At 33.5% G+C, this 14,439-nt stretch overlaps 1 protein-coding gene and 1 pseudogene across 1 annotated transcript in view; one reads left to right on the forward strand and one right to left on the reverse strand.

Moving 5' to 3' along the window:
- The window catches only part of Col4a5 (collagen type IV alpha 5 chain), a 351,283-nt gene that overhangs the window by 52,628 nt on the left and 284,216 nt on the right, over nucleotides 1-14,439 (reverse strand). The window contains exon 34 of the mRNA XM_004642629.2: nucleotides 4,814-4,940. Within this exon, the coding sequence (XP_004642686.1) occupies nucleotides 4,814-4,940 (127 nt within the window). The remainder of the gene's footprint in view (nucleotides 1-4,813; nucleotides 4,941-14,439) is intronic.
- Nucleotides 690-2,475, forward strand: LOC101583596 (annotated as a pseudogene).

Below are 14,439 nucleotides of genomic sequence, written 5' to 3' on the forward strand. Positions count from 1 at the left end.
AAACTGTCCTTCCGATTTGATTTGAAACTGTCTCATTGCTATCTCTTTGTCAATAAAACTTTGAAAAAAAAAAAGTGAAAAGTGGGGCACATTGGTGAATTAAGTTACATATTTAAATAAATGGACAGCCAACATGTCCACTGAATTGGAAGACTGTTAAAACATCAGTTTGGCTCAGTTGCCTACATATGTGCAGCAATCTTAATCAAAATACTTATGGTCATTTTCTGATGGAAACTGATAAACAGATCCTCAACTTCATAAAAAGATCTACATTAACCAAACCACGCTTAAAAAATATAACAAAGGTTTACTACCTGTGTTTCAAGTCTTAATATAATTTTACAAAATTCAGACAGTGTTGCAATGTTGTATTAAATCATGAATCAAAATATTTATGGTATATACTCTACATGATAAATACAATCATTATGTGTTGCAAACCTGTGTTAATAAAAAGTGATTAAATTAGTTCTAGGGAAGACAGGAGGAGAGAGAAATGAGGTAAGGGGGTGAAAATAAAATGTTCTATGCAAATACAAAATTAGAAAATGAAACTCACTGTTCTATAAAATAATATGTGTCAATAAATCTTAAAACAAATAATAATAATATACAAATATTATAAACCTAAATATGAAAGCTAGAAAAATTCAAGAGGCAGAGGCACTTGGAAAGCTTAAGTGAAAATGTTGCATGTTAGAAGACAGGAAACAAGGTCACATTCTAAAACTCAAGTGTTTAAGCAAAAATCTTGAATTGATTGGAGGTAGACCAAAATAAATAGTATCTTACAATTATTTGATAGTGAAGAAGTGCTTCATAGTGAAGAAAGTGTTGACAATGAGGAAGAGCTTGATTGTAACATGGAACTTGATGGCAATAAAATACCGAAAAATGAAACAGAACTTAAATTAATCAAAGTTGAATGTGGAGTAAGCAACAATAAACAATTCATTAACACTGGTAAGAGTTCTACACATGAAAAAGAAAGATTCAAAACCAATCAGGACTAGGACTACTGACTTACTAGGTCATGAAAAAGATCAGAGTCAAAATGATGATAACAAACACATTGGACAGATCATACAGGAAGACATAGAAGAACAAATTAAATGAGGGAAAAGAAAAAGGCTGTCTTCTAGAATGTAGGACAGTGATGAGAGAGATGACAATGATATCTTAGAAAAGTTGGTGATAAATGTCCATGTAGAGTGGTTGAAGTGTGTCTTCAGTGGAAATGGAGCAGAGTAATCTTGGAAAATCATTAGCTTCTCAAAATTGTTATGAGAACAACCCCAGAAGCTGAAGGAACTCCCAAAAAAGATCTTGCAAGAGAAGCAATATTGGTAGAAACTTCGAGGACTCTAAAAAGGAATCCTGTCCAATTAGTAGGGAAGATGAGGAGGAAGAGGATGACTTTGAATATGATGAAGATGGAGATGATTATACTATTGATGACTTTGTAGTACAAGATACGCAATGTGATGAAGAGAATAAAAATCAACTACAAATGTCAGATGGCTTATTGACTCTTAATTTAATGAGCCTTTACTTATAACATAATGTAATGGAAACTTTAATACTAGCCAATGAATGAGAATTTCATGTTTAAGTTTCCACTGTTTTTCTGTCCTACTTATTCCATATCTCATGGGGAGAGGGGGAATAAGGGAGGGTTCTACTTTTTGAAAAATGTTTGAAAATATCTGAGGATTTTATGTTAATTAATTATAATAAACATTTTTAAAGTTAAAAAAATAAAAATCAATAAGAAAAATTAACTATCTCACAACTGAAATTAGTAAAGCAGAATTCTCTTTATTGTTTCAGTGACAACTATACTCACTTTGATAGAGAGGTAAAGTGGTAAAGGCTCTTCTGATCAACTCTTTAGATGACTCTTTTCTGAGAACACTGTAAAATGGCACCAGGCAAAAGTCATGTGCACAAAGTATGTTGACATCTCTTCATTATTTGGATAACCGCTTTGCTCAGCCCCAACTGGAGAGTTTATCTTCAAGGAGTCATTGGAAAGAGCAATGTAAGGGTAGAGTATAAACCTATTATAATGCAAGTATCCATTTGAGGAATCCTGAAAACTGTTCTTGCTGAGCTTGTTGGATTGCATTGTTATTGTAAATACTCAGTGCATTTATGGGGAAAGTTGTATAACACCAGAACTATGGAAACAAATGATTTCATGTCATATAATAAGCAGGTGTTTACTATTGGCAGAATCTGTGATGAATGTACCAGAATTTACAATAACCTGAAGCATTTTAAATTCAAACTGTACCAAGATATTGCTCCACTGTAAAGACAGAAGTAGTAGAGAATGAGTATATTAAAGAAACAGTGGAAAGAATTTTCAGTAAATCAAAATAAAGTGGCTGGATTGAAGAGAAATATGATCAACTTCAAGAATATCTCAATTTTGATGATTACTTTCAAGAAGAGAAGTTTGAATTATAACACATTTCCTTCAGAGAAGATTTTATAATTCCTGTAAATACGTAGATCATTAATGAGCCTTGTTTCTCTATATCATGTGGAATATGTATATATTTTATGAGTATATTCATGGAAAAATATCTTGTTTTAAACATGTGTTCATATATATTCCCATGAAACAGCAGTATATAATCTTTTTTCCAGCACTCTATAATCTAATCAAAATTTTATCTGACACAAAAAAGAAAGTTACAAAATTCAGAATATTTTTATAGCTTCATGTTATAGCAAAATGTATTGAATAGGACACAAAAAAAACTTAAGTGGGAAAAAACTGATGGAAACACTGGAGTTTTTTTTTAAAAAAAATAACAACAGTGGGGCCGGGGAGATGGCTCAGTGGAATAAGCGCTTCCCTGGCAAGCACAAGGGCCTGAGTTCAATCCCCGGTTCTGCCAAAAAAATAAAAATAAAAAATAACAACATTACATTCATCCATTCATTCATTTATTCACTCATTCATTTATTCATTCATTGGTAGTAATGGAAACTGAAACTAGTACATGCATACTAAGCTACATCATCCACCTTTTATTATTTTTTCTTCTGAGATATGGTATGATAAATCACTGAAGTGCCCTGTCTAGGCTCAAATTTGCAATCCTCCTGCCTTAGCCTCCCAGAATGCTAGGATTACAGGTGTGTGCCACCACACCCAGCTTCACAACTCTTATTTGTTACACAGTAGCATTAAGACAATGAAAGGAAAATCTGAGATAAAAATACATGTGTAATATATGTATTTGGCAAAATGATATAAAGAACTTCTCTGCATCAATAAGAAAACAGGCCAACAAACCAATAAATACTAAACAAAAATATATGAGAAAGGCCTTTAAAAGATGTTATCCAAATGGCCAGTAAGTTTATGAAAAGGAGTTTAATATTGTTAATCCTTAGGAAAGATGCCACCACAGAAGTGTCTCAAAGAGACACTTCTATATGCCTGTCAGTATAAGAAAAATTTAAATGGTTCACATGTCCAGTGAGAGTGAGGATATGGACAACTGCATGTATCATACATTGCTCATGGACTTGCAATATATCAAAACTACTTTGGAAAGCTGTTTGGTATCATCTATTGAAGATTAAATGTACAAATATCCTATGATTTCAATTAACTATTGTATTTTTGTGTTAAGAGAAATCAGTGTTTATGTTCACTAAAAGACATGTGCAAGATGTTAATAGCTTTTTTTTCATGTGAGTCCCAATCTGAAAATATCCAAGTGCCCATCAACAAGAGTATGTGAAATTCAATATGGTCTATTTTTTAATGGATCAATGTACAAAAATCATAAAGAACAAACCACTGGCACATATAACAAAATAAATGAGCTTTACAGACACAAGGATGCACAGCATGTGGTTTTACTTATATAAATTGCCATAATAAGAAAAATTAATTGAGAATCACAGAAGTTACAATAATGCTTATCTTGAGGAAGAGTGTGGGGAGCATTTTCTATAATTTTTTATTTCTTTGGCTGAACCAGGGATTGTACTCAGGCCCTTGCGCTTGCCAGGGAAGCTCTTATTCCACTGAGCCATCTCCCCTGCCCAGGATTTCTATAAAGAAGCATGAGTAAATTTTATTATGTGAAAGAACTACTTTATATTTTCATGTGTTTGGGGGGTACATGGGATAGATAGATAGATAGATAGATAGATAGATAGATAGATAGATAGACAGATGCAGTTTTGTGCAATTTAGTGTATTTTATCATATGTATGTTACATTCAAAAAAGGTTAAGAAAAGGGTAACTGAAGACCAACTCATCCATGCTACTGTGTAATTATAAAAGCAAACAAACTTAAAGCATGAATAAACATGTATTGTAATAATCTAGTTCAGGCTCTGTACCTGGCCATAACACTAATTCTTTTTGCAGGAATGACTCAGTCCTTGTCATTTGAAGGAGCAACATGATTGTTCTACCAACAACCACCAACTGTGTGCCTGTGTACAACTTTCTAAAAGAGTCAGCAGCAAACGAGTGCTGAGAAGAGCACATTATCACCTACAAAAATAGTAAGTCCTTTTAATTGATTTGTGGCTAGCAGTCAGAGATTGAAAACTGCTTCCCCAAACAAGTGCCCCTGCCTACAGGATATTGTCCTGCTGAGTGAGTAATACTTATTGTCATCTTCTACAGATAGACATGTAGGCAAGGAAAAGGTAAACAACTAGTTTGAGATCATATATCTGATTGAAAAATAGAATGCAACTCTGCCAAATAAGTTTCTATGTATCACTGGTTAGAGTTGATAAAGAAAGAATTGAAAAGGGATACTTACCTGGGAACCCGGGATGGCCAGGTTGTCCTTTGGCTCCAGGTGTTCCTGGTAACCCAGGTAAACCAGTAACTCCCATAGAACCTTTGATGCCTGGGTTCCCTGGTATTCCAGGAAGACCAGGTTCACCCTAAAATATGAGTAAAAAGATAAACTGAACTTTCTACATTACAAGTTATATAAGAACATACCATTATTTATAGAGCTTTTGCTATTTATTGGCACTCTGAAATGTTCTTTACATAAATTGCCTTATTTAATCATAACAGCCCTGTGAGTGAAATTTTGTCATCCCCACTTATAAATGAGAAAACTGAATTTTAGAGAAGCCAAGTGTAAGGTCATTAGTTAAGTGGTAGAATTAATTTGAAGCAAAAGGCGATGAGCCTAGGGCTCATGCTAATTCCTTGCTATGTAGATGTATATTTCTCATTAACTCCCAACAACTCTATTAGAAAACCAGTTGATCTCCATATTAGAGTGATGCATCTAGTAATTGGTGGAATATGAATTGGAACCTGAAAGATTTCACTTCAGAACCTGTGATCATCATCCCTGTTGTGCTACCATGTAACTCATTTACAAGCACATCAAGCAATAGATACAGTTAAGTTTTAGTGCAAAAGGAACTCTATCATCCTTTAGTAGACATCTAAAATGTCGTTTCTTTTATGAAGCCATCCTGGACAAAGAAAGTCTCCTTTAAAAGCTTAGGGCAGCCTTGCCTTGCTGCTATTCCTTCCCCTCCTCTGCTCCTCCAATTTTTACCTCTCTTTCATCTCCCTTTCCCTTTCTCTTCCTTTCTTTTTTATACTGGAGATTGCACCTAGGGCCTTTGCGCTAGCCTACATCGCCCCCTTCTTTTAATTTTTGAGGCAAGATCTCACCAAGTCACTAAGCTGCCCACCTTGGGCTTGAATTTAGAATCTGCCCGACTCAGCTTCTCAGATAAGGGAAGGTTCTTATTCTTTCATGTCTATAGTGGTCTCCTTTATGCAAATGTTAATTCTTCAATTACTTTGAAGGAATCTTTGTGGCTAGAGACAAGTCACACATTATTTTTGCTCAATAAATATTTGAAATTTTCTTCTAATAGAGACTTACCATGTCAAAATTTTATAGTTAATACAAGTTCTATTTAATAGTAATGAAAACTAGCATCATAACTCTAAATCTCGACCACAGTGCGCACTGCTCTTCTCATGGATCAATTCCTCTGTAACTTTGTCCTTTAAATTAGTGTCACTTTTCTCACTTGATTTGGTGACTTCGCCTTCACTGTATTTCTTGGAATTACATATAGAGTTTCTCAAATGATAACCCTTTCTTTATTTCTATTGTTGGCTACTTTTTGTATGTGTGTAACTCTATTTAAATGGGTTAAAATTGCACTTGTAGCATTACTATTTTTTAAATGTTTTATCATTTTGTAGCGAATGTTGAACCCAGAGCCTCACACATTTGCTATACATCTAAGCCGCAACTCTAGCCCCATTTTCCTTTTCTCTCCCAGCATTTCCTTTTTATTTGCCACTTTTATCTTTTAACTGTCCATTTTGTGAAATGCAACACTGCTTTATGACTGGGAGGCAGATAGGCAACACAACAGCTTGTGTACTCTGAACAGGTGCATGGCTAGTAGCTACTGATAGAATTTGGAAGTGACTGTTCACTGATGGTGATACAATCTCTTATATTTTACTTGGTGATCTATGGATTGAGAAGCTAATGCACCATGATAACCAAAATATGATCCATATTGTTTTGGTCTGGTGTCATTTAATTAAATTGCTATAATTGAAATTTCTATGGATCAGAGTTATGCAAAGCAAACACTGCCTGTGCTTAATAGAACAGAGATATAGAACCTTACATTTTCAACCTGGTACTATTCTAAAATCTAATAATACCATATGAAAGAAACAATAGGCTATTTTAGATTTTTTTATCATCCCTATCCATTTTGAAATTCAGGTAAAATTTACTTACAAAAACATACTTTTAGGCCACATAAATTAAAATTAGATTCTTGATGATTTGAATATACTGTGGCTATCTGACAATTGAAACATTTTTCTGCTGTCTATTATAAATTCATACATGACTTATTATGGTGATTTTCATGGTACTACATAAATGTTAAAATTCACCTATTCCAGAAAAAATATATTAATAAATTCAGAAAGTTGTAAAATGCAATTTTAAATCATAGAGGAAAAGATGGAGTTTGTAACAAAATAATTTGGGTCAACTGAATATTTATTTGTAAAAATCATTGTTCATCTTATACAACCTACAAACAATTCAGATGAATTAAATATGAAAATATAAAAGGCAAAACAATTAAAATACAGGAAAACATATAAATTTAATTTTAAGATATTTGGATATACAAATCTTTATGAGTAGAAAACAATAAAAACAAGGAAGCAAGCAAGCAAGCAAAGAAAAATGAGTGTAATCAGGTTTGCAACCTTCTTTATATATTTCTGCTTATCACTCAAAACTCATACATTTTCTGTTTTGCCAACAAATATACACAACCAGAAAGTTATGTTCTTTGCCTTCTTCACCAAGCCTTTCTTTTCCAAAATCTATACTATATTCCAGTTGTTCCGTACGAAATTTTTTGAGCCATCCTTGACACTTTTCCACAAGAAAATCTTCTGATTTGGCCTAAAAATAAATTCAGCTTCCAACCATATTTTCTTTTATCATTCCCACTGCTATCACCCCAAGCCAAGCCATTACCATCTCTACCCTGTTTTATTTAAATAGTGTCATAATTGGTTTATCTACTCTCATCCTACTGTCTCTATTATCCTCTTTGAAAGCAAGAATGATAATTTTTGTTTTAAAAAAACTAATGTACAATCAATCATGTTATTCCATTCACTTCCATTTCACTCAGGAATAAAAGCCCTTAGTATAACCCTAGATAATCTGTCCATTACCAGCCTGACCTCACCTCCTATTTAGTGTCACCCCCTCATTCTGGTTAATCTACACTTTACTCATTTCTGTTTCTCTATACTATTAGTTATGTTCTCACCTCACGGTCTTTGCATGACTCATTCTCTCTTAATGCAATGAGGTTATTGCTCAATTGGTGTTAGAGAGACTTTCCCTTAACAAACTATTTCAAAATGTAACAATTCCCAGTAATTCCTGCCACTAAGTTTTGCTTTACTATTCATCTTGAGATTTATTGCCATCTAACATCATATAGCCTTATTATTTTGTTTAATAAATGTCTCCTTGACTAGACATAAGATCTACACTGACAATTTGTCTCATTCATAATGTATTTACAGTACCTATGTATACTCAATAGATACTTTTTGAATGAACAAATGAAGAGTATAAATTCACATATGAGCACCATAAAAAATAAGACAAATAATACATTGGGAGAAAATATTCACAACACATATAATCAAAATAGGATGAACTTTCACTATTAAAACATTTTTTAAATAAGTAGACATCAAATAAGCAAGCCACTCCTAAATGAATGAAGTGAAGAGTACAAGTACATAATATATTAGTAGGAAAATGAGCAAATGAAGCTTTATTTCTAAACACCAAAATTCAAATAGAAACATAAAAATAAGTAAAAAAAAAGTTTATGTATTAGATTATTTAAAATAGAAAATTGATTAACACTCAATATTTATAAAGTAAGAGAAAACCAAAAAACCCATTTACACTAATTATGAGAGTATAGAGGCATTTAATAATATGATAGTACTTAGCAACATTGCAAAGGAACATATATTCTAGATACCAACAAATTTGCTCAGAATTTATTTTATGGGGCCGGGGAGATGGCTCATTAGAATAAGGGTCTGAGTTCAATCCCCGGTTCCAAAAAAAAAAAAAAAATTATAATGATGTTTAACAAATATTCTTAAGACATACGTGAAGAAACAAGAATTTTTAATATAGTATATGTTTGTAATCATGAAATCATAGAAAAAATTCAGTATTCATAACACATTAAATTATTTCTGGTGAACCAACACAAAAAATACTCTACAGTTTGTGAAAAAAATGAGGATTATGTTTAAGAACTGATAAAGAAAGCTTGCCATGTTTTACTCACTGACTTTAGCTAGGAAAGCAGATATATGACTTTCGGTATGTAAATAAAACTTTAGGAATATTCATGAACTTGGAAGATGTAGCATGATTTCATATATAAATAAGCGATGAACAATGCTTCCAAAGGGCCGGCCAAACAGCTCAGCAGATTAAAGCACCTGCAAGCAGGTGTAGGGGTTGGGCAGAGGTTTGATCTCTGGGCCTGCTGTGCCAGACCTGCCCCAGGGGCACACTGAGAGGTTGTTTGAGACTGGGCATGGTGGCACACACCTGTAATCCCAGCTCTTGAGAGACTATAAACAGGAAGATCACTATGAATCTGATCTAATAGGGATACCCTGAACACCCTGTAGAACCTTCCCTAAAATACAGAAAAAAAAGTGCTACCAAGTTTAATTTTAATTCTATGCTTTCTATTATAAGATGTATTCATAGTAATCCCACAGATTTTCAATATAAAAACTGAATCTTGAATCAAATATAATATATACATGCAGATTTGTGTATTGGAAACAAATTTCTAAAATAGTACATAAGGAGCTACTAAAAATGGCTACCTTGGAGAAGAATAACTACGTATTTTGGGTTTGTGAACACATAGAAAGAATAAGTCTTATTGTACATCTTTCTATATTGACTGTACTTCTTTTTTGGTGGAACCGGGGATTGAACTCAGGCCCTTGCGCTTGCCAGGGAAGCACTTATTCCACTGAGCCATCTCCCCAACCCACTGATTGTATTTTAAAATCAAATTAGTATGGTAAACTGTAAAACTACTATTCTAAAAACTAAGTAATATAAAATCATAAGGAAAAGTATTTAAATGAATATATCATTTCACCCAGAAATTTCACTTTAAAAGCTTATCCAGTATGAATTATTCAAAATGCATCCACATATAGAATGTACACTCATAAAGAAAATTGCCTAAAATAAATGAAAAGATAGATATATTATAAAGCAAAGTATAGAATAATAGGCACACAGAAATTACATAATTAGTAGAATAAACAAAATTCCAAATGAGTATACACACACACACACACACACACACACACACACACACACATACACACAGTCTGCCAAAATTGTTTATACAATTCAGGAAAAGAAAAATACTATGGTATTTGTTCACCAGTTGTGCCAACTCTCATATGGGGGACCCTAGAGAATGTCATACACCATAGAAAGTCTACTACACTTCTCCACAGCTAGTAGGAATGTAGACTGCTGCAACCATTATGTAAATCAGTATGGAGACTCCTTAAAAAACTAGCAATGGAAATCCTACTCAAGCCAGCTATCACCCTACTGGGAATTTTCCCAGAAGAACTGAAAACAACATATCATAGTTGTATATGTATACCTATGTTTATAGCAGCACAATTTGTGATAGCCAAATCTGGGAAACAACCAAGATGCCCATCACCCGAGGAATGGTTGAGAAAGATGTGATATTTTTATACAATGGAGTATTACTCAGCTATAAAGAATGATAAACTTGAAGAAGCATATAAATTTAAGTGGATGCCACTTGAAGATATACTCATAAGTGAAATAAACCAGACCCACATGTGTAAATGTCCTATAGTCTCCGTAGTATAAGAACTCAAAAGAAATACAAACACAAAGGTACAACACAATTAAAAGGAAAGCAAGAACTTGAGGATTAGACAACGAAGAGAGGACAAGGAGAAAAGCTAGGAAACATGACTGGAGAAAGCTATACATTTATGCTCACAAGATGGGTAAGACAATGATCCTGATAAGCATCAGTAAGTTTTTGAAACTAGCAGGTAATTGGTAGGATTCTCACCCTGACTAAATATACATGCTGATACCTGTGAACTAAGCAACTGCACTAAAGATAGCAATGTGTGATACTAGGGTCATGCTTGGAGTGCTGGTTGTTCTGGTCTTCTGAATATGTGCTGCTTGTTTTGACGTACCAATAATTACCATACTGTCTCTCAAATAAATGTTTGGTTTTTTAAAAGAAAGATTAATAAATGAAAAAAGTGACAAGAAAAAAGTGTCACAGGACTCTCCTGCTACAATGATGTATGTGGTTAGATTTCTAAATTTCTGTGTAAAATATGTAATGGTTTATTCATAGTTTTAACATTTTTTTATTTTTTAAATTTTTTCTTCATATTCTGTAGGGACTTAAAGCTTAACATATCAATACTGGATGAAAAATACCTGTTCCATGTTATACCTAAGATGTTTGATATTTGAACAGATAGTGAGGTTAAACCCAACTGCAAATGTTGTAGGGTAATAATAAGCTTCTCTTCTGGAGGGTTAACAACCTAAGTTTACAGATCAAAGATTTGAGAAAAAGAAGGGCTGCAAAGACAGCCAAATTTTGGCCCTAGCCTTTCAAGGACAATGAAGACCCAGAACATAGGAGAAGCTATACTGTAATATTATGTAACTCAGTTGTGTCCCAAGTTTTTTGATCAAGGAGATTATGGGGCCACAGAAGAAAGTGATCAATGATGTAGAGTGTGCCTAAGGAGAGTCACATGAAGAGAAAACATTCACTCAGTCTTTCACAGAGAGCAAATTGGTCAAGCCATGGCCGTGACTCATCCACATGGCTGACACTGACAAAGGAGCTACAAGGTGCGGCACAGCGTTTCAGGATAAATCCTCAGGGGACTTGACTGACTTCATCAGATACAAAAGTTACATTTCTTGTTATATAGGTCTTGCTTTATCTTGGTCTTAACCATCCAGCAGAAAGGTAAGAAAACGAGCTATAAGGGGTAAAACCATGTTGGTATGTTGGGCTGTAACAGGCTCAGGTCAACAACTCCTAACATTTCCACTCCTACAAATGACCCACTACTATATGAACTACTGGACTATATTGGAATATTTTGCTGAATTCACACACTTACGATATTTAGATGACAATGGCACACCCTTCTCTGACAAAACTAAACAAAAAAGGGGGATACAAATAAATGATCATTTTGTATCTGTATATACAGAATAGTTAGGATAGATATACAGCTTCTTTCTCTTAATTCAATGACTAGAGAAATTTGTTCAAAAAGTGTTTGGACAAGTTATCATGTCAGCATGTTATACTATGAATAACTGCTAAGAAGATAACAATATGCAATGTATTAATCATTATTGAAACTGTCCTATTAATCAGTTTTGATACTGTCTCATTGCAACTTGTTTCTTAATAAAATTATTAAAAAAAGGAAGTCCACTACACTGCCAGCCCATAGAGAAGAAACTGAAAATGCATATGCAGCTCTCTCAATGACCAAGGTTACCCATCTGGCAATTCACTGTACTAATATCTGGAAGCTAACAACCACCACTTGAGCACCTCTTGTAATTGTATAAGCTAAAGCTTGCTTGCATTAATCTCATGCTGTGTCACTAAATTTAGTAATAAAATATTTACATGATTCTTCCTTTTCCTAAAGTGTATATACAACATTTGTTGTTAAATATGTGTATATATGTATCTATATCACAACACAAACTCAATTGATACATAAAGTAATTTTAATTATCTTCAAGTTTTATCGATACTATATATACTAATATTGTAATACTGTAATATATATGTCACAATCATTATAGGAAATTTGTGCATGTACATGATATATCTTGATTCTTTTTCCTCACTTCTCTCACCTTAGTTGAAACTTTCTTCCTCTCATTTACTAAAGCTTTGTTTCCATTTCTTTCCTTCTGTTATTTTTTCCTTCTCCCTTCATTGTCTTTTCCCTCTATCCTCCCTTGCTCCTCTTCTCATTTGAATATTTTCTTCTTACTTTCCAATATTGGTAATCCATTTTGATCCTTATTTACCCTTTTGGTTTTTGGCACTAGAGAAATAATGCAATATTTAATTATATGTGTCTGATTTATTTTACTTAAAGTTATGAGCTTAAGGTATATTCATTTACCTAGAAATGTCTCAAGTTTATCCTTCTTTTTGGTAGAGTAGTACCCCATTGTATATAAAAACCCTTTCTTCTTTATATATTCAACCACTGCTGAACATTTTAGTTGTTTCCAAGATTTAGCCATTACAAATTATGCTGGTATGAACATGAATGAAAATATATCATTGTATTATGATGCTTTTAAATCTTTCATGCAGATAACAAAAAGGAGAATAGTAGAGTCAAATTGAACCTCCAGTTTTAGATTATTCTGACTCTCCATACTGATAACTATATTCATTTTACCTCATTTACACTCCATCCAAGAGTGGTAGAATGTTCTGTTTTTTGCACAATCCCACCAGCTTTTGTTTTAGGTCAATTTCTAGATGTCCTTGCTGGAGTAAGATTGAAACTCCATTTATAATTTGTATTTCTTAAATGGTTAGTGACATTGAGTGTTTTTTCATATATTTATGTACTGCTTAAACTTCTCCATCTACAAAGTGTCTATTACTTTCAGGTGTTGAATTTTGGAATGGGTCTTAAATTTGTGGAGTCTGATTTCTTTAACTGTTTTTTTAATAATTTTATTGAGAAACAAATAGCAATGAGACAGTTTCAAATCCTATCAGTAAGGCAATTTCAATAATTAATACATTGCATACTGCTGTCTTAGTGGGTTATTCATTGTACAAGATGCAGATGTGATATGCTGTTTATAAACAGTATTAGAACAAAACTTTTTATTCATTGAATTAAGAGAATGTAGCTGTATATCTATCCTAACTATTTTGAATATACAGATACAAAATGGTCCTTCACTTTTTTGCTTAGTTTTGTCAGAGAAGGGTATTACATTGTCATTTAAATATTGTAGATATGGAAATACAGCGAAATCTTCCAAAATAGTCCAGTAGTCCATAATAGTAGTGGGTTTTCTGTAAGACTGGTAATGTTAGAAGTTGTTGACTTGAGTCTTTCACAACTCAGTATGTTAATAGGGCTTTAATATTTATACTTCATTTTCATTCTTTTCTGCTGGATGGCTAAGACCAAGATAAAGCAAGACCTTTGGGACACTACCGAGTTATATAACAAGAAATGTAACTTTTGTATCTGATAAAGTCAGTCAAATCCCCTGAGGATTTATCCTGAAACCCTGTACTGCACTTTGTAGCTCCTTTATCAGTGTCAGCCATGTGGATTAGTCACGGCCATTGCTGGACCAATTTGCTCTCTGTGAAAGCCTGAGAGAATGTTTTCTCTCCATGTGACTCTCCTTAGATATACTCTACGTCATCAATCACTTTCCTCTGTGGCCCCATAATCTCCCTGATCAGAAAATTTGGGACACTACCGAGTTACATGATGGCACAGTACAGGTTCTCCTATGTCCTGAGTCCTCAGTGACATTGAAAGGCTAGGACCAAAATGCTGCCTGTCCTTGCAGCCCTTCTTATGCTCTAATTTTTGGTCTGCAAACTTAAGTTGTGAACACTCAGAAGAGAAGCTTAATGATATTATTACCCTATAACATAAGCAGTTGAGCTTAACCTCACTATCTGTCTAAATATCAAACATCTTAGACATAACATGGAACAG

The sequence above is a fragment of the Octodon degus genome, unplaced genomic scaffold (assembly GCF_000260255.1).
Source record: "Octodon degus isolate 3935 unplaced genomic scaffold, OctDeg1.0 scaffold00157, whole genome shotgun sequence".
NCBI classification, from domain to species: Eukaryota; Metazoa; Chordata; class Mammalia; order Rodentia; family Octodontidae; genus Octodon; species Octodon degus.